The sequence below is a fragment of the Nymphaea colorata genome, chromosome 14 (assembly GCF_008831285.2).
Source record: "Nymphaea colorata isolate Beijing-Zhang1983 chromosome 14, ASM883128v2, whole genome shotgun sequence".
NCBI classification, from domain to species: Eukaryota; Viridiplantae; Streptophyta; class Magnoliopsida; order Nymphaeales; family Nymphaeaceae; genus Nymphaea; species Nymphaea colorata.
The window spans coordinates 7,683,176-7,707,014 of NC_045151.1; the positions used below are offsets into that span (position 1 = coordinate 7,683,176).

General features: G+C 39.7%; 1 protein-coding gene across 12 annotated transcripts in view; it reads right to left on the minus strand.

Moving 5' to 3' along the window:
* Positions 1-4,293: 4,293 nt before the first annotated feature.
* The window catches only part of LOC116267813 (uncharacterized), a 31,666-nt gene continuing 12,120 nt past the window's right edge, over positions 4,294-23,839 (minus strand). For 5 of the 12 annotated variants that reach the window (XR_007572145.1, XR_007572143.1, XR_007572142.1 and 2 more), the window contains 2 exons: positions 21,860-21,927; positions 12,414-12,552 (listed from right to left, as the gene is read on the minus strand). Coding sequence is in view for 3 of the 12 variants with exons in the window: in XM_031649739.2 (XP_031505599.1) it covers positions 8,713-8,836; positions 11,646-11,801; positions 12,123-12,196; positions 12,370-12,562; positions 21,864-21,927 (611 nt within the window). In the remaining 9 variants the exon portion in view is untranslated. Of the gene's footprint in view, positions 4,471-4,508; positions 4,797-8,099; positions 8,837-9,931; positions 10,194-11,645; positions 11,802-12,122; positions 12,197-12,369; positions 12,563-21,859; positions 21,928-23,839 lie in introns of those variants that run through there. The other 7 variants (XR_007572146.1, XR_007572144.1, XR_007572150.1 and 4 more) reach the window with 6 other exon arrangements.

Here is a 23,839-nt window from a genome sequence, read left to right on the forward strand (position 1 = left end):
AACTAAAAAAATAAGACGACTCAAAATCAACACCAACCCAACCCAACCCAACTTCCTTCTCAAGTGTCTCAAAAGAAGAAAGGCTAAAGGAAAACAAAAAGCAATCGACTTTTCTGTTTTCCAAAGGTTCACGCTTTCACTATCACAACAGAATCCAATCCCAAAGAAAGAGAGAGAATAGTGCCCCCCTGGCTTTGGCTTTTGATGGGGATCTGTGGAGGTCAAAAACCTGCTCAAGTAATAATACATACAATTATGATGGAGGTCAAAAACCTGCTCAAGTAATAATAAATAAATAGGTGGTCTCCCCTGTCCCCCTTGCTTGCAGCCATGATGATGATGAAGCTTCTGCCCTTTTTTCCCCCCTTCCCCTCTTCACTTTAACACCAAATACACTTTTTGCCGCGCAACCCAAAAGGTAGGAGGAGTAGGAAAAGGCAAAAGGGGCATTTTTGAAATTATTGAAAAAAGAATTGTCCTTTTTTGAGTCTTCTTTTCCGTTTCGGAATATTGGACATGGGACACAGAATTTACTTTACTTACATATAAAAAGCTTTTAATAATTTTCATTTAAAAATGTCCGTTAACTAGAAATTTCTAACTAGTTATTTGCCGGCAACAATGATGTTGCAAAGGGCGAGAACTGGGGTTAGCTTGTCACACACGGCCCCTCGCTCGCTTACGCTTTATATTGCGGGTCGGGTGTGGCCGATGCAATAATCACTGTGAAACGCGTACCTGCTAAGCTTTGCTGAGTTGACCTTTGCTTCTGTCTCACACCTCTATATCTCCAAACTCCCGTCCCCTCCCCTCCTCTGACTTTTCTCCTTCTCTCTTCCGACCGAAAAGCAAAAATCTGCAATGCACGTCGGCCGGGTCCATGGCCACCATCTGTTGCTTTCTCCCGAATTTGTCAATTACTTTTTTCCTCAAAACATTGTTAAGACGAAAAGAAGTTTTTTCAAAAAAGCTTAAGTAATTTGTTTGGAATATATATATAGATGGTTTTTTTTTTATTTTATATCACTAAAAACTACATTCCTTTCGCTATGACCAAAACAATTGGCTGCCGCAAATACACATTTTGCGACTGTTTTTTCTGACATAAAATAATAACTATCCGACCTCAGAAGTAGATTACCTGATTTCATATATAAGCCCGCGCACCCATTCCAAGCATTTTGCTAAAAAAACCTACTGTATTAGTTTCACTTTTCATGTGTTGGAATTTTTCTAGCATTTAAAAAACGTCAGTTGCGAAAAAAACCAAAATTTAACTTTTAGACTTGATTGTTTTCTAATCAAACTCATATATACAGATCACAATCAAGTTTCGGCAGATATAGATTTCGCTGCATCTTTGATATCTTTTAAATTTTTAAAAATTTACTGTATTTTTCTCTTTTTTTTCGTTTTTTTTTCATGTTTACCGTATTATACCTGAGAAAAACCTCACCGTTTAAAACTCCAAAACATTATTTGTTACTATGATGCGAAGTTAACTCTCACCAACCCCAATTTTTCTAAGAGTTTTCTTGGCCACCAAGGAAGCTCAAGTTAGAAGACTATTTCATTATTCGCTAGCAAGCCCAATACCGGGACTATATAGTTCGGGTAGATTGAAAGTTGCGGCCCTTGGAAGGAGGGTTTTTGCTATTGACAGTTATTCCAGGGAGACGGGTTCGAATAAGAGTTTTCCCTATCCAACCGAGGTTATCGGTCTACTTTCTCAGGACCCGAGTGGCAGAGTGGCTAGAGCCCACCCAATTTGAGGCCAATGGCATGGGTGCACTACAAGAAAAAGTAACTTTTAATTTTGTGTGGCTAAAAGTCGTCAACATAACCTCTAATGATGTGTTAGTAAAAGTAGTTAGTAATATGGATACTGTGTTACCCAATAAGAGTTGCTAAAATTGTTTAATTGTGTGCGCTATCAGTAGCAGTTTATTGTGTTACTGATACTAAGTCCCATCAGTAGCGCATGTGTTACTGATTGTCAAACCTACAATTGAGACAAAAAACCATAAAAGCTGTCCATTACAATTAAGTATGGGCAACGGGTTCAAGTATTCTGTCGGATCAGGCCTGAGCTCTACCAAGAAAAAGCCAGCCAGGAATCGGCCCGATTAGTTTTTTCTTTCAATTTTTTATTATTTTTATTTAATAATAATATATATTTTATTATTAAAAATATATTTTATATTCAAAAATCTTAATTTTGCATTTAATATTTTTAATTTTAATTAAGTCGGGCCCGAACTCGAGTACCGAGTCTGGGCCTAAGTTCGGGTTTCGGGCATTGGGCCAACCTGGGCCCAATTCTTATCTGGCCAACCTGATTCCCAGGTCTAATTATAATGTCCAAAACTAACTTCAAAATACATTATATGTTAAATTAATTGCATAAATACAAGTAAATGTCTGCCAATGAATTTTAACAAATTTGCAGATTCACCTACAATGAATGGCAACGTTATATCCAACATGTAAGTTTTTCTTGTTACTTATAATCTATCAAAGCTCTAACCTCATTTCCTGTTCAACAACTTAAAAATTATAGTGTTTGATGCAGCGCCAATCGGTGGTTTTTCTTCCTGCCATTTAATCACGCCCAATACACAACACTTTCAACTCTTTAATGAGAAATATAAGCTTCATTTTTCTCTTCATAAAACACAGTATTTCTTTTTTTTCTCTAAATCCTCTTCTCATTACTGGACAATATTTTGTTGATGTTTTCAAACATTTCAAAGAAATATTGCCACACAAATTTTGCACAAATACATATGATATTGCTGCTTAGCACCACAAATTTTGGACAAGGAAAGGTTTTACTTTGAGGACTTCACAAAAAGGCTGTCCAGTTTTAGTGATGTAACCAACATTACCAGCAACACAATAAACGAAGTTGCTATAGAACTGCATTTCAACATGGTCAAACGACAAGGAACAGGAGATGTAGTCTCAACCAGCAGAGAAGCACATCCCAACATCATTTATGGTCAGGAGAAGGAGCCGCAAAGCTCAGTCTTTATAGTAGTAGTAAAACGTCAGCAGCTATTTGTAGCAAAATTTAGCCATTGAAGTTCATGAATAAAAGTGGACTTTAACGTAGCCAAGCAAAATGTCAATGGTAAGTAATAGGCCAGCAGCTACTCAACCTCACTCACATGTGTATAGAAGTAAGTTTTTGTTGAAATTAACCTAAATATATATAGCATGAGATATGTCGGGGGTTGCAATAGATAAATATGTGAGAGCTCCAATCAGTTGAGGAAAAGGTGTGGGATTTTCTAAAATTTCTCTATCATCAATCTTTATCTTCACTCCTAAAGCTTGAGGAATGTCAATCATCTGTGATTTTAGACCAGCTTGTGATATTACTAAAAAACTTTATTTGGAAGAGTGAATACCATTTTCTACTATAAACTACTTCAATACCAAGACAATATGTTACATTACCCAAATCAGTTATTTCAAATTCATTCTTTGAAAAATGTTTTACCTGCATAATTTTTTTAGCAACATTACCTGCAATAATCATGTCATCTACATATAAAAGCAACACAGTTGAAATCGCTTAGGCAAGCTCACTCCAACAGTGGTGATTACTCGAATTGTAGTACAAAAGGTTCAATAAGTTTGGTTTGTCGATTTCTTCGGTATTCTTGAGCAATAAAAGAAATTAAACGAATAAATAAATAGACAAGCAACTCATAATAACATGATAAACATGCACCCGCCTGAATAAGATCACATGATGTCACCTAGCCCGTCAGTGTATTAAGGGTGAACCGTTACATGGCTTACGATCTCAAATACTAAGTCATCATAAATATTGGTATAGTTTGGGGTAACCACTACCATGATTTGCATTTCGTTGAGCTCAATTGTGTTACTGGAGTAACTACATCCCACACTTGTTGCCTTACACAAGGGATGGACTCTTCTAAGTAGTTCGAGGAGGAAGCACTTTATACATTAACCCCTGCATTCAGGGAAGGTTCTGAACATGTAGGTTCCTAGACCCCTGCGCCACCCAACTTGGACCCTTTTATATTTTATAGCTGGGTTCGACCCTTTATAATCGCAATGTGCCGATCTCAGACTTTTCATTTTCGATATACTGTGCCATTCTCAGACTTTCCCTTTATACCATCAACCCAAAAATATAAAACTAGCCCCGGGCTGTTGCCACATTATGATGATAACTCGGGCCATGAGCACACATTGCGGAAAGTAAATAAACAATCATCATGCTCAATCAATTCAATGCATGAGCATACTTTGACATCTATCATCACTATCGGCTTTCAATATTAATTACGCTCACTTCAGAGCTAAAACATGAGTTTATCATTAAACAACTCACTCTTGGAATACGTATCATCAACAAAGCTCAAATTCCCTATTTGAGTGTGGCATTAACAAATCAAACTCAATCTGAGTCGCACAGTTAACCGGTCACATCTGTAATAACAGCAAAAAGAATTAAACAAATAAATAAATAGACGAGCAATTCATAATAGCATGAATTTTAGTGAAGCATACACACACACCTGCCTGAGTAAGATCACATGATTCCACCCAACTCGTCGGTGAATTTAGGGTGGATCGTTGCGCAGCTTATGGTCTCAAACATTCAGTCACTGGGAATGTTGGTAAAGTTTAGGGTAACCACTGCCGTGACTCACATTTCATGAGCTTAATTGTATTGCTACAGTAACGTTGCTGCCTCACAGTGAGGAAGGGCTCCTTTAAGTAGTCCGGGGAAAGGAGCAATTTTTACATCAATCCTGCATTCAGGGAAGGTTCCAATCACATGGGTCCCAGGACCTATACGCCACCCAACCTGGCCCCTTTTATTTTTATAGTTGGGTTCGGCTCTTTATGGTCACATCATGTGCCAATCTCAGACTTTTCATTTTTGGTATACTAGGCCATTTTCAGGTTTTTTCCTTATACCATCAACTCGTAAATATCAATGCGGAGCCAGGCCATTGCTCACATCATGATGATAACTCAGGCCATGAGCAAATATTGCATAAAATAAATAAACAACCATCATGCTCAATCAATTCAATACATGAGCATACTTTGACATCTATCATTGCTATCGGCTTTCATTATCAATTATGCTCACTCCAGAGCTAAAGTACGAGTTTATCATTAAACAACACACTCTTAGAACTCAATATCATCAACACAGGTCAAGTTTCTTATTTGAGTGTGGCACGTAATTCCAAAGTCAAATACAAATAAATAACATGCATGTATGCATGAACATATATTCAAAGAATCAAACTGAACTTAATTAACTTAAGCCATTTGCTTAAACTTGCAAATTAGTTCAAGCCGCTAAATCTTAACTTTGCTAGTCTAAGCAATCTTTAAATCACATGATTAATCTAATTATGCATTATGATTAATGAGCCTTAACTAAAACTCCATGTGGTCAATCGCCTGTGTAGCTTACCCTCTGCATGACTAATGTGGTCAATCGCCTGTGTAGCTTACCCTGTGCACGACCAATGTGGTCAAACCAAAGCTGAATCATAGCCGACCAAGATCTACTATTAATCGTGACCGACTAAGGCTAGCTGGGTCCAACGGCCTAGCTTAGACCACTATCAAGTTTCACGATACAAAAAACTAGTGCATGGTTCGACACAGACTTCGACGTAACCTAGACAATTAAGCCACAAGAACACTGTTGGCACAGTCTGTTCGCTGCTCGTATGCACTACACACAAGGTTTCTAATGAACATTCGACTACATCTCATCTACCGATTTAATTTTTTGGATTTTGATTCATCAAAATAATGAAGAATAGGTGCAGAGCACAACCTTAAGGGGCCGTTTGATGGGTTGGAAATGTGGAGTTGGAAATATATTTTGAGAAATATATTTCTTGGAAAAATGGAATGAAAAAAATATTTCCGATTCCTATTTTGGTGTGTGTGTGATGACTGAGAAATATATTTCCTGTGTTTGATGATAAAGAAACATATTTCCAGATTTCCAGACATATATTTCTTAGTTTGATATAAGAAACATATTTAGAGATTTTGTAGAAGAGAAAGATTGATGTAGCACATAAACAACAGTGACAAGCAAAAACGTAGACTCATGTGGTAAAATTTAAACATCACATGTGGTAATAGTCATCAACAAAATATGATAAGTTTTACTGGAATTAAGTTTTGAGTTAGAATGCTACCCGAATTCAAAAACAGTTAAACACTACCACAAAAGCACCTCATTGTTGTCCATGTTGTGCAAGCCCAGCAATCATTGAGAGGAAGGCTTCGACAAAGTTTTGTTGCTAACCGACACTTTCTCTCTCTCTACCCTTTCTCTCCCCTTTTTCTCTTTCCTTTTCCTCTTCTTTCTCTTTCTCCTCGTTTCCCTCTTTCTCCTCTCCTCCCTCTTTCTCTTCTATCTCCTCCTTTCCTCCTTTCCTCCTTTCTCCTCTCCTCCCTCTTTCTCTTCTATCTCCTCCTTTCCTCCTTTCCTCCTTTCTCCTCTCCTCCCTCTTTCTCTTCTATCTCCTCCTTTCCTCCTTTCTCCTCTCCAGTCTTTCTTTTCTTTCTCTTCCTCTTCTCCCTCACGTTGCATCCCAAGGGGGGTGGAAACCCTTATTTATAGCCAAAAATATTTTGTATCACTTAATTATATTTTATTTTAGCTTGAGGGGTTTAGAAAAATGATAATATATTTTGAGGAGGTTTGCTCAATTAATTAGATTTAAATGATTAATTTTAGTTTCGATTTAGCTTAGTGTCTAATCTTAGTTTAAGCACTCTAATATGACATTAATTGTGTACTTAAACTCTAAACTGTCATTAGCAAAAACTTCATCATGATTAAGATGATTTAAACTTGATTAGCTAATTACTAATCTACCCATGGTCATGACTGAAAATTACAAGTTTGTCACCAACCAATGACCATAATACTCTGGTCTCACTAGTTCTTGGACTATATTAGTCTCCTAGTTTGACTGTGAATTCCGTAACCATCGGACATCTATTTTCTATTTGCTTCGGAACATGAGCAAGACTATATTAGTCTTTTATATGTATTATTAGTTTCAAATTCTGATGTAATGGCTTAATAATATTCACACATTAGGGTTAAACAAGTTCTAGGGCTAAAACTGAAATTCATAAATTGTTTCTGATGTTAAGAAGCAGTATGTAACAATAAAGGTCCTAACTGTAAAACCAGAAAGAGAAACAACAATACCGAGGGAAATGCCTAGTTACCTCATACTCCACATATATAAAAGAGGATAAACCCCGATTTTCTATTGTCCCTTTTTACCGTGAATCAGCACCAGTGCCAAAAAATAAAATCTCGGCAACAAAGCATGCTCGACACCCATCTCCATCACCGGTGACTTCATAGGACCACAGAAGAAGAAGAATAAGAAGACACGGAGACAAAAAAAGAGAGATCCTTGTGAAGGGCTTACTAAGGAGGAGACTGCAGTGGTTGGGCGAGCTGCAGATGATCTGCTGCTGTGAAGAGAGGAAACGAGGCAGAGTGAAGAGAGAAGACACTGCAGTGAAGCCTGCAGTAAAGAGACGAGCCGTGAACAAATGCGATGCCCCAACGGTCATTTCTATTGTCGACGGGCAAAAGCCAGCCCTCTCAAAGCCCGACCTTTTTCCGTGGACTTTTAAGTCCGCCTTTTTCTCTGGACAAAAGTCTGCATTCTTGCAGTCCAGAGTCGACCTTTTTTTGAGACAAAATCAGATTTTGCATATTTTTTCTCCCTATCTACAGTGACATTCGAGGACATCAAACGGACGCTTACGGATCTTTTTTTTTTTTTCAGAGGCTTCAATGGGTTGGGTCAATCCTTAGTGGTGTATGGTAAAGCCAACGATCTTGGCCTTCCCTTCTGCGAATATCATATTCTCTTGTTAAATAAAGGTAGGGACCCTGTCCCCTGGCAACCTTCCATTGCAAATATATTGCAAATATGCATCGACAAACATTTAGATGCTCGTGCTCTGTTGTGGTCAATTTGGATTAAACCAAAGGATTTATGTTTTTCCTATTAGCCAGGTGACTCGACTAAGACATGACATGACAACCAACTTTTTTAGTATAACTGTATTACCAATGTCATAATTATGTATAGAATAATGTGCACATGAAAGAAAACCCGAGATGTGAAGGCGTAGTTTAGCTATGTTTTGAATATAAATGTGTGCGTTTGTGTGAACAATTTCTGTCTCATCATTGTATGCTCTTGGGCACATACATCAGACAAGAATGCCAGCTGATTCAACCTGGCAAAACTCGATCAACTCAGTCAAAGCTCCAAAATGGCAGGGCATCCCACGACTCAGCAGGCTTGTCAATACTAACTGGCAATTCCTCCTTTCTTTTTGCTAGGTAGATGACCAAGTCGACTGGTCAAAGCTTTATCAAACAAATTCCACAGGGACGGTATATCATTCTCTTTTAGAACAGGGTGCCTGCAAAGAAACTATACGGACGTGAACCTGCTTCAATGTTAAAAGCCCCGGATGAATGCCTAAGCCTAAGCCTAAAAGGCAACACCCGGCGAAGAAGCAGCAGTAAGATCACAGACAAGATTGTTCCACCACCGAAGGATGACAAGAAAATGCTGCAAAACAAGAAAGGTGGACACAATAACCCGTTTTGTTTAAATAGAAACTCTTCGTCATGATAGTTCATTTCTTGAACAACAGAGCAAGGATTGGACTTTTTGGCCTGTTTAGTACTTCAAACTTGCTGCAAACCCAGGTGCATGTAGGTAGAGTCGAGATGAGTGCCTGTACAGCTTCCCATTCCTCTCTGATCAAAACAACAGACCAAAAAAAGGAAAACAGAATCAGAACCAGAGTTCCTTCATATCTTTTCTTACTTGGCACTCCCTTTTTCCCTCCGTTTTCTTTTTTTGCTTCTTTACTATTTTTTTATCAATCAAATAGGTGCATAAAGGCACAGCCTGTTCTGAATCAAATTTGCAAGAAAATTTATCAATGCAATGTTATTTGATGAAAATTTCAGTTGAAACCTAGGGAAACTTTTGCAAAAACGGATGATCAAGCTCAGATAACCAAAGTCACCCGAACTCTTTTATTTTACTGCCACACCAGAATCACATAGAGTCGGGTGCGCACCGGACATGGGTGCGGCTCCGACTCAGACTCGAGCCCAGTTAGAATGTCATATTACAAAATTACTTATATAATATATGTTGTTCAGATATTTTCCTATGCAATACAATTATTCAAGTATGTTATATACATTAATAACTAAATTGTAATAATAATATATACATTCTGTTATATATATAATAAATTAAAAATAATTATAATAATAAAATACCCTCACTGCACCGCCGCACTTAAATTTTTTGGGATGTGCCATTCCGGCACCCGCAACTGCACCGACACCCGCACTCGGGTGACATAGCAGATAACTAACAACCTCAATGATGCAAAAGGTGTTAGGCGTATAGGTTGGGCCGACATATACGTTGTATCGTAACGTATCGTAAACGTAGCGTATCGTAATTTTTTTATTTTAAAAAATATTAAAAATAAAAAAAAAGAGAAAAAATCGAAAAAAATCAGAAAATAATTTAAAAAATCAAGAAATGAGATTGTCGGAGTTAACTAGACGGAAGAATCATGTAACCATCCTGCAGTCATACAAGTAAAAAGAGAAAGGAATAAACTACGAAAAGTGCTATTCTAAGAATAACCCCAAAGGTGATGATTATTATGGAAAAATATTCCCCAATAAATAGGGAGGCTTGACCCTAACTTGTTGCCCCTCTCTCTCTCTCTCTCTCTCTCTCTGACGCACTCGCCCTCTCAGTGAGATGATTTTCAGTGAAAAAAGGATGCTTAGTCGTTCCCCAAGAGTTCCCTGATCACTCACCCATGGGCCAAGGCCATCTGCCTCAACGGCTGCCCCATCGACCAAATGACTTTCAACTGAGTTTCAAGTAGGGATCTGACATCGAGCGTTGCACTTGCCAGGGAGAGATCTAGTATGCATTAGATTAGCCTATGAGAATTGGGAAAAAGGCATCGCCACAGAAGCCGTGAAGATGGCCATCTCTGCGATCTTTTGAGAGTTCCCAAAGATTGAAAGGATCGACGCCGTCGTCACCGTTCTGAATGTGAGATCACAGAGGGTCCTGGAAAAGACTGGGTTAGTTAAAGAGGGGCTGTTGAGGAAGTACCATCTGAAGAAGAGGGGAGACTATAGATACGGGTGATACGCTATCGTACGGTAATCATATGATGAGGATAACAGTGAACAAGCTACTCTATAATGAATAGGATGTCAACACAGATTCATCTAGGGAACAAACGGATGACAACTGGATTCATGACATGCTGCAATTACTTCACCGCTTGCATATATTTCAAGTATTTTGGTTCAAAGAATGACTTGCTTCAAGGATGCAAAGAATGAGGTTACGGTGGTCAAATATTTTCTTAGTTGTTAATGCGTGGACTAGTCCACGCCTAGGCACCACCTAGGCGTGAATCCACACTCGTCGCCTAAACCCATCACTTAGGCGACATGTGTTAGACTGGCGCCTAGGTGCGCCTAGGCTGGACTAGGCGCTAGCACGCCTAGTTCATGGGAAAGTGAAAAGTCACCTTCCCTTCAAATTAAGTCCTGTAATTTTATTAATACACTGCTATACCATATATACTTATATTACATGCATTTATATTATATAATTTCTGTTCTTTAAGTACAGTTTGTTGTGCGTTAATTACATATTCTATATCAACTCATCAAGTGGAAGTTCCAGTCATACGTTAAGTACATATTCTATAAAACCAATAAATTTCTGTATATATCTTATGTGCTCTAAAACATATTTTGTGAAACATATGCCAGCCTTCTTACCCATGATAAAACCTAGGTTTATGGTAAAAAGACCACCAGTTTCTCTTGTTTAGTGCATGTCTAGCAATCAGAGAAATACGTGCAGACCTCATTTTTGCAACCTGAATACAGATTTATTTTCTCATTTGTGAGGGTGTTGTGAGTGTTATATGTATATTATATGTTATATGTACAATCTGTTGTAAACTTGTAATGTATATTATATGTACTGACTTGTGATTCAAATGAAATAGTCTATAAGGTCTATAACTGAAATATTCTATAAGAAATGCAAGCATTGTCCAGTATGTAAACAAGAATGACGTGTTTTTTTTTTGTGTATCAAACTATGGCATCAGCTAGAACAGAACAGCACAGTTTCCCAGTATGTAAACAAGCTGGAAATGTAATGTTAAGCTGCCATGTAAACAAGAACAGAACAGTTTTTCATGTTTTACTTTTCTGCTTTGCTTACAAAATATAATCATTCAATTATTACAGAACAAAACAGTTTGGCAAGTTTTACTTGAAATAGAAGCTTATAGTTCAATCAGTAACTACATAATTTTATTATGTAATGGTTAACATAACTAAATAAACCAAAAAAAAAAGTCACCCTTTTTGCCTAGGCACAACTAGTCCCGACTAGGCACTAGGCACTGCCTGGGTGCCTTGACAACTACGAATATTTTCTTGAGGTTCACAATAAATGAAAGAAGTGACATTGATTAAATACTTTACCAACCTTCCACCAGGGTGACCAACATAAGCAATTATACTGATGAGACCACCTGAATCCAGTATCTCGGTTGCAGATTGCAGTGCTTGAAAAGTCGTCTCTGGCACTGTTGTTACCGTCTTGTCACCTCTGGGAAGGTAGCCCAAGTTGAAAGCAATAAGCCTGTTACCAGAAAACCAAATTCCATGACCTTGTTGAAACTTAACATATAGCACACACATATACACAAACACAGAGAGATGGGAAACGCCTTATAGCAATGGAAATACAGGACACTTCCAGCTGTTTTTGACAACTAACACTAGGATATTTATATCATCACTTATTTGATAAGAATAGGCACTTGATCTATGCTCCAATTTGAAAAGTATGGTCATCTGAGGCAAGAACATGCACAAGAATTCTGGGCCATTGACTTCCAAGTCTACAACAGCCTATCTATATAACCATAAGGGACCAGCGAGACAGAGAGAGAGAGCATACCGAATGGATTTCCCCTTTGGTACAACATCCTGCATTCTGCTATGACACATAAGGAAGAGCTTAACCTGCTCTTTCTGCACCCAAAGAAGCAATATATGGTCAACTGAACGCTAAAACCTTCTGCATTTGTGGATGAGAATCAAGTTCTATAATACTGATGGACAACTCAATTCAGGATCACTAACTTTGGTTGTATGTCATATTTTCTTAATGGGTAGTAGTAACTAGTGCAAAGACATGATACTACCTGAATCGGATCAACAGATTGGTTCAGCAAGGATGAAGTACTATCAAGAGCAGACTGCTGCACATCCAAACCAAGGACACAACCATTCCTTGACTCATCTGACACCATTTTCAGCAATGCCAATGTGTCAAAGCCGTTGCCACAAGTAGCATCAATTGCAGTATCTCCTCTCTGCACAATATGCTGCCAAACACTACAAACCAGCAATCAACAAAATGTTTCATTATGATCAATTGAATAGAAGTCAAGGAAACTAAAGAGCCGTATATAAACTGAGCAGAGCCTGAGGCAGAAATGCGCAGTTTAAAGTTCCATAGTCACCAAAAACGCAATATTTTCCAAAAAACATGTAAAAAACGCGTTTTTGTTTCCCCAAAAAAAGTGTTTTTTTTAAATGGTTGAAACGAAAAAACACGAAAAAATGCGTTTTAAAATGTGTTTTTTTTTTGCATCTTTTTTATGCTTTTTTTTTGTGGGCAGACGGTGGCATCATTTGTGATTTTAAAAAAATTTAATGGTAGAAACAGAATAAATTTAATAAAATTTAAAAGTTAAAAGTTAAAAAAGCCTTCGTCGACAAAGAGGAAATCAGTCGACGAACAAAGGGGGAAAACTCAATGGTGTTTTAGGGTTTTCTAAATTTCCAACTTCAGAGGGAAAAACTCATTGGTGTTTCTCCCTTAGGCGAATTTCGGTGAGCGGCAGCCACAACAGTGAAACTTACTGATGGACAGGTGCGTTTTCCAGCATCCAGCGGACCTCCGACCTGCGAGCGGCAGCTACAGCAATAGGATTTGATTATCAACGTTGGATTTTTAAGTCTATTTGCATTGAATTTTTCAGTCTATTTGCATTAAATTTTTCAGCCTATTTGTGTTGGATTTTTCAGTTTATCGTGTGTTGGCTTGTCGTTGGATTTTTTTTTCTTTTTGGGTTTTCATTCTGTCTGTTAGAAACTGTGAGCTATGCATTCCGTCCGTTAGAAACTCTTTGGCCAATGAGTGCTGAAAAGAGTTTGATTAACCCAAAAATTAAACATAATAAAGAAGAGAGAGTGCTCAAAGGTGCATGTAGTAATGAAGATTAATTATGTAATAAAGAGGAGAGAGAGAAATGGTTTACAGAAAATTAGACAAAATAAAGAAGAGAGAGAGAGAGAGCCCAGCTGCTTTTACGCCACCGTAACCCATAGCATTAACTCCTTCATTAACTCAGCCTTCATATCATGCAGCAGAGCAAATTGGGTCTAGCATCGGGACCAACCAAATTTATTATTTCATAAATCCTACATATGGCTATTATTTGCTTTTAATGTACTATTTTTCACCCACATCCTATCATGTTTATGATTTTATCTAATCATTTTTCAATGTCTTATTATTGATTTTTTATTTATTTTACTTTTACCTAAATTTTAGGATTTTCTTAATTTATTAAAAAATTTTCCAAGATTTTCTCGAGATATATAATTTTTGCCGTATTACACCCGAGAAATAACTCACCATAGAATACTCACATACAATATATGTGACAATGGTTCATACTTTATACTTTATAGACATGTGCTTCAACGTTTGGTGAATATATGTTATGCTGTTGTGCATAGCTGTTTGACTAAGGCCTTATTTTCAGTTGTCTTTATTTCACTTTTATGATTTTATCATTTATGAATTATGATTTTCTTTTTAAGATGAAATGAAATTTACCGTTTATGGTGCTACTTGTGTATTTTTTCGACTACTTGTGTTCATTTTCTAAGTTTTATTTGTTACATACTCCTTTTTTAATGTTGTCTTATTAGTTTCTCATTTATTTTATTTTTCCTAATTTTTTAGGATTTTTTAGTTTTTAAATTTTTTAAAAATTTACCATATTTTTTCATTTTTTTCAAGCCCGACATATTGTACGCGAGAAAAACCTTGCCGTTTAAAACTCTGAAACACTATCTGTGACTTCGGTTTAAACTCGTCACACGGATACTGCTCCGCGTACCGTACCAGTAACATTACGGGTACCGATACGCACTTGGGAGCGGCTCGGGCACTTGTTTGACCATATTGGGTACAGTCAACTTACTCGGGTACGTATCTGGCATTTTTCGGACTCGGTCAAAGTTGACCGAGTCCAAAACCATCTTTAAGTTAGGGCTTTTGTTTTTCTTTTTTAATTTTAAACAAAACGCAGATTCCTTGAATTTTGTCAAGGGCTCTATGTATTACCCGCAGCAGCAACACATGTGGACTTCTCCGGCGACGTTGCATGCTCCATTGACTGGTTTCCGACAATTTCCAGCAAGAGGCATATCTTTGGCGAAGGGCGACACAGCTGGTGTTGTTCAGCGACTTCTCCGTCGACTAATTTGGGCATTTTTTTGTTGAAGCTTCATACTTAAGCTTCTTTTTTTTTTCAGCAGTGTCCCGTCGTCCAGCAGTCTATCGGTTTACTTCCTGCAGTAGGTTTAGAATCGCCTGCCCATCTTCTATGACCTGCATCAACTATTCTTTTTTTTTTCTTCAAAAATCATATCATCTGCAACCATTTTTCTTTTTTTTCATATAACTGTGCATCCGTGCATGCTCCTATGTTATTTTTTGTAACTCACCCGTTCTATTTCAGCATTTAGCACTTCGATTCCAGTTCCATAATGTTGAGATGCGGTTCGTATATGACTGTCTAAGGGGCTGCTCAGTTGTTTGGTAGATGATTTTCCTCATTCCATTGCAACTTTGCAATATATGCAGCAGATGACTTTGAGATTGATAGGTATTTTGTCCATATGTTCAAAATTTTTCATAGCTTTCTTAAACACACTGCCGCAAGAGCCGTTGGTATATATCTTCTGTGTTGTTTACTTGTTTATGTTGATATATGTTTTCTATGTTGTTTACTTGTTTATGTTGATATATATGTTCTATGTTGTTTACTTGTCATAGATATTTTTATATTTTTTACTTGTTTATCATTTCTCAGTAAGTTTTCTTTGTTATATATATATATATAATTATATATATATATATATATAGCCGTACCCCGCACCCAAGTTTTTTGAAAATGGTCTGTGTACCCGTAGTGGCACTTGTACCCGTACCTATGTGACATAGGGTTTAAAACTTTAAACCACCTATATTGAATCAGGATTGATTCAAGTGACTCTCATTAGAGACAAAAAAGGATGCAGGAGGCCACATAATAGATCTTTGAAATGCAAACTTTACTTCCAAAACTGGCAGAGCCCCAATTTGCTAAGAAGCATCAAGGTATGCACAAACTTTTACACTTTGCGTCCCTTCTCCACCATGAAGGACTTGTGCGTCCCAAATGCCAATATTCATGGTTCATGGCCTAAACACATATGATGGATGGCTTCAGAAGAGATAGTTGAAGAACCTAGCCTGGTATTCCATGAAAGAACTAGAATACTTTGAATGCCTAAACCAATGAGTTTCTGCAAATCAAATGGTGCGAACAATCATAACTTTTCCAGATCGCTCTATTGGAAACATCCAATGTTCTAGCATTACAAGTTTCTGCACTTTTCTCTAATTCTTCCCTTTTCTTTACACCACTAGGCAGTTCTGCTTAGTAGAAGACTCACCGAAGTTGTAATTTCCCCCTTATAGTGGCCAGACGATCCCAACAACTAAATCCATGTCTATTCATGGAATCTTTGTCCCTTTTCATTCAAATATATGCAATCCACCAGTGGATCTCACACTTCACCAAACAAAAAGTCCTATTAACTGGATTGAATTTTATAGGGAAAGTTTTAAAATAATACCTAAAGTTTTATCGATAACCACTGTTGAAATAGATTGTAATGGGGAACCGGGTCCAATTCTGGACCCGGTCCCATGGGGCACGGGTACCGAGGCTGGCTCGGTACCCTAGGCGGCACTCTTTCTCTCCCTCCTATATAATCTTCACTTAAGTGTAATTGTTGAATTAAGTGAATAGATTTTCTCTCTCCTAGGGTTGCGGTGTGCACCTAGGTTAGAGCTTCCCGTGGTTTTTTCCTCTTTCTGAGGTTTTTCCACGTATACCGTGTGTTCCTTTCTTCTTCCTTCATGTGTTGCATGTTTCTATATGGTATCAGAGCCAGGTTCGTGAGATCGTTCGGCTTCGTCTCGTGTTTCCGCCGTCGCCCCTGCGCCGTTGGAGTTTTCCGCGCCGCCGTCTTTGGGACCTTCTGCGCCGCCGCCGTCAGACGATCCAGCGCCGCCGCCGGTTTGCCATTTGTAGCTTCCGCTGCCGTGGGTGTCTCCTGTTCCGCCGTCGGACGATCCAGCGTTGTCACGCCTCTGCGCCGCCGCCGTCGGGCGATCCAGCGTGCCGTCGCCGACACCTAGGGTTCCGTGTGGTGCTGGTGTTTCAGCCGCCGCTGATTTGTCTTGTTGCTGCCTGGTGTTGCGTCTAACTTGACTGCTTGTGATGGCGAAAGAGATCCCACCTAAAAGTGATGTGGTTTTTGACGCGGGCAGCGCTCCCAAGAGCGAGATCTTGCCGGTCCAGGTCACGCCCATTCGTCTGACTAAAGACAACTATCTCTCCTGGTCTGCTGCTCTCGAGATTGGGATAACAAGCCGTGGTCGTCTTTCCTATATCACAGGCGACAAACCGGCGCCCAGCAAAACTGATCCTCAATGGGCGACGTGGGTGTTGGAAGACAGTCAGGTTAAGGTGTGGATCATCAGCTCTGTGTCCGCTGATATTCAGCCTCTTATTCTGCGGAAGCCGACTTCGTTTGATATGTGGACTGTGCTTGCGAGGATGTATGGTCGCAAGAAAAGGGTTCTGCGTACGTACCAGATTAAACGCAGTATTTATTCTCTGAAACAGGGTGACCTGTCTGTTGCCTCCTTCTATGCAGCCCTGAAAACTAAGTGGGAGGAACTTGATTATCATGTGAATGATAACTGGGACTGTGGTTCTGATCATGCCCAGTACTGGGAAAAGGAATGGATGGACCGGACGTTCCTTTTCCTTGGAGGCTTGCGTGATGAGTTTGAATCCATTCGGAGTCAAATTCTCAACTGTGATGAGATTCCTGGAATAGAAGATGTTTATGCCAGAGTGGAATCCGAGGAACAAAGACGCCAAGTGATGCAGATTGACCCCAGTCATGGGAATGGTCCCTCGGCCTTTGTTAGCCGTTCTTCTGTGTCAGGCCAGCGCCCTGTTAGGCGATGTACACATTGTCACAAGTCAGGACATTCTGTTGACTTTTGTTGGGATCTACACCCTGAGAAGAGACTTGTTCGTGGTCGCCCTCCGTCTAGTCGACGAGGTTCTCTTGTGCAGGACTCAAATCAGAGTGGTTCTTCTAGTGGTGAAAAGTCGAGGCTTTCCCCGGATCAAATCAAGGAACAACAAGCTTACATCAGTCGCCTTTCTACTACGTCAGAGGACACATCTATGTCTGATGGAGCTAAGTTAGCTCAGGCTCTTGTTGCTACTAGTGATCAAGGTAATTCCCTTCCCGGTGATTGGATTGTTGATAGTGGGGCTACTCATCATATGACCGGGGACCCTAAGATGTTTCAAGAATACAAGTTGACTTCTGGGCAGCAGCGTGTATCTATGGCTGATGGTTCTTCTATTTCTGTGGCTGAAAAAGGGAGTTTATCATTACTGAACAAATATTGTCTTCATAATGCCCTGCATGTTCCTAATATTCCCGTAAATTTGTTATGTGTCAGCAGTATTACCAAAGAGCTAAACTGTAATCTAATATTCTCTATTGATCATTGTTTACTGCAGGACTTGGGAACGGGGCAGAAGATTGGGATTGGTTCAGCTATTGATGGGCTCTACAGAATGCCAGTACAGGTTGCCTCTGCTTTGATTTCAGCCACCAGTAGACAGTTGTCTGGCGTGGAGGACAGATCTGTTATTATGCGCTGGCACGAGAGGCTTGGTCATCTTCCTTTTCAGTTGATTAAACAGTTGTTTCCTAAGATGTTTCAGTCTGCTTCTTTGGACACCTTCGCCTGTGAAGTGTGTCAGTTGTCTAAGCATGTTAAGACCTCGTACCCTATTTCGTTCAATAAAACTAGCCGTCCATTTGCTTTGGTTCACTCTGATGTTTGGGGTCCTTCGGGAGTACCCACCTGTCGTGGTTTTCATTATTTCATGACTCTTATCTATGATTACTCTCGGTGTACGTTCGTGTATTTGTTGAAAGAACGTAGTGAAGTTCCCGGCATTGTCAAAAACTTCGTTGCATTTGTTGAAACTCAATTCCAGACCCCTGTTAAGACCCTTCGTACTGACAATGCTCGAGAGTATGTCTCCCAATCCCTTGATGACTTCTTGCGAAGCAAGGGTATTATACATGAAACATCTTCTAGCTACACACCTCTTCAGAATGGCGTGGCTGAAAGGAAGAATCGTCATTTGTTAAATGTCACCCGGGCCATCATGTTTCAACGTCATGTCTCTAAGTGGTACTGGGGTGATGCACTTCTCACTAGTGCTCATCTCATTAACCGTATGCCTACTCGTGTGTTGAATGGTCATTCCCCTTATTCTGTTTTGTGGCCTACTCAGAATCCCTGGCCTTTGACCCCTCGGGTGTTTGGGTGTGTTTGCTTTGTCCATGATCATAGTCTCACTCTCAAGAAACTTGACCTTCGGTCCATCAAAGCGGTCTTTTTGGGGTATTCCTCCACCCAGAAGGGATACAAGTGTGTTGATCCTAGCACTTCCAGAGTGTATGTCTCCAGGGTTGTTACCTTTCATGAACATGAGGCATACTTTCCTGCGAATCCTCTTCAGGGGGAGTGTCTAGGTGAGAGAGTGGACGAGTATTCTTCGCATCAGTTGATTCAGTTCACAGATTTCTTGGATTACACGGCTAGTTCTCCGAGTGTGAGTGTGGTAGACACAGTTAGTGAGGACAGAGACAGTCAGATGGAAGGGGGCCCTGTGGAAGAACAGTCTCGTGATCATTTGTTTGGTCAGATATACAACAGGAAGAAGAAGGATGTGATGGAGGTTGTTGATGTTACCAATCCCGATCTTGTGAGCTCCCCGGATGATCCAAGTCCGATGAATGAAGATCTTCCCATAGCCCTACGCAAAGGCACCAGGTCATGTACTTCTCATCCTATTCAGAGATTTGTGTCGTATGCTAAACTCAGTAAAGACTATAAGTGCTTTATTACCTCTTTATCTATGGCTGTTATTCCCAGGTCAGTGGAGGATGCCAGGGAGGATCCCAAATGGCTACAGAACATGACAGAGGAGATGGACGCCCTGGCAAAGAACAATACGTGGGAGGTTGTTGATATTCCTAATGAAACTCACTTAGTTGGTTCCAAGTGGGTGTTTACTGTGAAGTACAAACCTGATGGCACTGTTGAACGCTATAAAGCTCGTCTTGCAAGGGGTTTAGCCAGAAATATGGGAGACGTTCGCTCCCGTTGCTAAACTGAAGACAGTAAGGGTCATCTTAGCTCTGGCAGTACAAAAGAAGTGGAGCATAGACCAACTTGATGTCAAGAACGCCTTCTTGAATGGTCACCTTGAGGAAGAAGTCTATATGAGCATGCCGCCTGGATATGCGTAGAAAGGAAAGTGTTGTTATCTCAAGAAAGCATTGTATGGCCTCAAGCAGTCCCCTAGAGTGTGGTTTGAAAGACTAAGGGTTGTGATGAAGACTAATGGATATAAACAGGGAAATGGTGATCACACCCTCTTCATCAAGTAGAGAAATGGTCTGGTGAGCCTTCTACTAGTATATGTTGATGATATGATTGTTACAGGTGATGACGAAGAAGAAAAAAGGAAGATGAAAGAAACTTTAGCTGCTGAATTTGATCTCAAAGATCTGGGTAAATTGAGGTATTTTTTGGGAATTGAGATCGCTAGATCTGAGACTGGTCTTGTTATGAGCCAAAGGAAATACACTTTGGATCTTCTAAAAGAGACAGGTAAACTGGGATGCAGGCTCTTTCTTCATCCAATGGAGTCTGGCACAAGGATAAATATCAAAACTGGGACGATCTTGGATGAGGAAGGAAAAGGGAGGTATCAGCGGCTGGTTGGTAAACTCATTTATCTCACTCTTACTCGCCCGGATATTACGTATGTTGTGGGTGTGTTAAGTCAGTTTATGCATGCCCCTACTGATTCTCATTGGAAAAGTGCTGAAAGAGTATTGGGATACTTAAAGAATGACCCAGGGAAATGACTGCTCTATACTCGACAAGGTCAACTCAGCATTGAAGGATACTCTGATGCCGACTGGGCAGGTTGCACAGATACTAGAAGGTCTACCACAGGATACTGCATCTTTCTTGGAGGTAACCTGGTGGTATGGAGAAGTAAAAGACAAGAAGTTTGTTCCAGGTCCAGTGCTGAGGCTGAATACAGGGCGGTTGCTATGGGGGTTACAGAAATGTTATGGCTCAAAATTCTGTTAGCAGATATTGGGGTGAAAATGGAAGAGAAGATGAGGATGTATTGTGACAACAAGTCGGCTATTAACTTGGCAAACAATTCAGTCCTGCACGACAGAACCAAACATGTGGAGATCGATCGCCACTTCATACGGGAACGCATAGATTCTAAGGAGTTGATCCTGCCCTATATGAAGTCTGAAGATCAAGTTGTTGATGTCTTAACTAAGTCTTTATGTACATCTCAATTTGAGAAAAATGTTAGCAAGCTTGGCATGTTTGACATGTATGCCAAGCTTGAGGGGGAGTGTTGAAATAGATTGTAATGGGGAACCGGGTCCAATTCTGGACCCAGTCCCATGGGGCACGGGTACCGAGGCTGGCTCGGTACCCTAGGCGGCACTCTTTCTCTCCCTCCTATATAATCTTCACTTAAGTGTAATTGTTGAATTAAGTGAATAGATTTTCTCTCTCCTAGGGTAGGTTAGAGCTTCCTGTGGTTTTTTCCTCTTTCTGAGGTTTTTCCACGTATACCGTGTGTTCCTTTCTTCTTCCTTCGTGTGTTGCATGTTTCTACAACCACAAAAACACCTAAGCCTCAACACTGTCAGTAACACACCCAAGTTTTTGCCCCTATTAGTAAAGTACAGTTATGCTAGTTTAATCTAGGGTATGTTTTTGTCCCTATTAGTAAAGTACATTTATGCTAGTTTAATCTCGGCTATCTTTTTATTAGCCAAGACAAAAGATAGGTGCAGTCCAACAATATCCAAACCTGAAGCATTTTAGACAATTTCCAAAACTTTACGTGTGCTTTTGAAATTTTCAGTATTTTCTGCATCCTGTGAAAGACCATATCATAGTTTAGTAAAAACAGAAAGAAGATGGCAACCATAAACAATTAAGGCAACATATAGCACCCATAAACTCTACACCTTGGACCAAATATCAAGCGAACATGCATAACAAGCCATAACTTTGATCAAAATGGTAAAAGTAAATAGCACCCATAAAATCTACACCCTGAACCAAATAGTTAAGCTAACATGTATAAACAATCATAACACAAAATAGTAAATGGGAAAGTGTACCTACGCATGAGCCACCTCAGTTGCCCGTGACTTTCCTGTAATATATCTCACTAAAGTGTCCATGGTTCCTGAATCCATGAGAAGGAAAAAAGAAAGATTTAGCACAGGTTATGAAGAAATACCAAATAAACCAGCTCAAAAAAACCCAAAGTATTCTCAATACGCCATATTCCATATACATATATCACATGCATCAGCAGTATGCCAATTCGAAAGACCTTCAGTATTTTTAAGTTAAAAGTCTTTAGTCTAAGACCTTGGCTGGGCAGAGGTGAACATGGCAGCTGGCAATATTTTGAGACTATCATGATACCTACAAAGTGTGAGTAACACTTAAGCATGAAGGGGAATATCATGCAGAGGGCAAAGAGTCTTCTACTCCTATGGCTGTTGATCAGATCTCTTTAAGAGTCTGAATCACTGGTCCAGCGATAGAACAAACAAATGAGTTCCATTTTGCTTAAACCGATGCAAACGTTAAACAAAGAACTGGTAGCATGGGACAGACACAAGGACTTAAGTATAAAGTTATTTGATGTTTTGTGCTGTTCCGTGGATTTATACGAAACAGAAATACAGGAACACCTGATCTCTCTCTCTCCCTCTCCTCCTCTTCCTCTTTCGCTTTCCTTCCAATTCTCCTTCCAAGACTGCTGGAATGTCACAGCAAACAAGCTTGTCGACAGATGCATTGAGGTGTGGCCTCTCTGCCTAGGGACGAAAATCCTGGGTACTTGACACCAAGGATGATGATGCGACCATTAAGCTTCAGAAAAAGTGTGAGTTTCGGATGCCTAATTTCCATGGAATGGGTGAACAATGCAGGGCCAGTACAACTAAGTGTTACTCAATTTTCATCAGCTCAATTTGGAGGATGCATTTGGGATGTGAAGGGCTTTCAGTGAGGAAGATGTTCAGACCCTTCGAAATGGTAAGGCACACCATCTTTCTGCAGTGTGTGAGTAGCACTGACAATCTACAGTTATATGATTGAAGAACATAAACAAATGGTCCATATGTATAGAAAAGAGAAGTCAAAGAAGATGTATGCAAGAAGGCTCCAGCAGATAGCCAGCCAAGAATTCAGGGAAGATTTGCAAAGATACAGGACTCAGAGTCATCAAAGGCGTTTTGTTTGCCTCCATAACCAAACCCACTTAGAATCATCGCCTATTGCTCTTGTCTATCAACCTTCATTGGGGTGACAACAATAATTGTTTGTCCCTTGTCCTGCCCTTGAAAACTGTGCTCATCCTTGAGCTTCCAGCTTCTCCAAGGGGCTGTAGATGATTGAAGCATTGTGGCCAACCTCCCTATAAGCTCATAGTGAGCGCCTATCAATCGTCTTCAATTGCTCCATTCTCTCCGCTCCATATGATTCCAACAGAAAAGGCCCTCAAAATCCCTCACTGCTCACCAATCCTCGGAAACTCCAAACGCCAAATCACATAGCCATTTGGTGTCATGATTTGGCCATTTAAGATGGTGGAAAAAGAAAATGGGGATATGAAAACAGAAACTCATGCTTAACAAACACCAAACAAAACAGACACAATACTCTCTTCCTAGTCTATCAAATGGCAAAAATTCACTGCTCCGTCCACTAGGACAGGACAGTGGTGTGGACTGTGGAGAATTGGAGGTTCCAGTTCCTCCTGTCTGTGGAACTTGAATCCAACGACCTCTTAGGATTGCAACTTATGAATATGCAGTACCACCAAGAACATACATGATACATCTCTTTAGCTTGTATAGTCAGCAATCACTAATGAGCTCATCAAGAGGACACGTATGTTCCTATTGGTGTTGTCCAATGCAACCCCATGTAATTCCTATACAAAGTATTCAAAGTGACAAGGATTTAAAGTCTCACAAGGCCCCCACTATGAGGCAAATCTGCAAAACATATGAGAGTGGAACAACTCTTCACTTGAAAAAATAGGTCATTTTTTCAATGAGAAATTTGCCATAGTTTTGCAA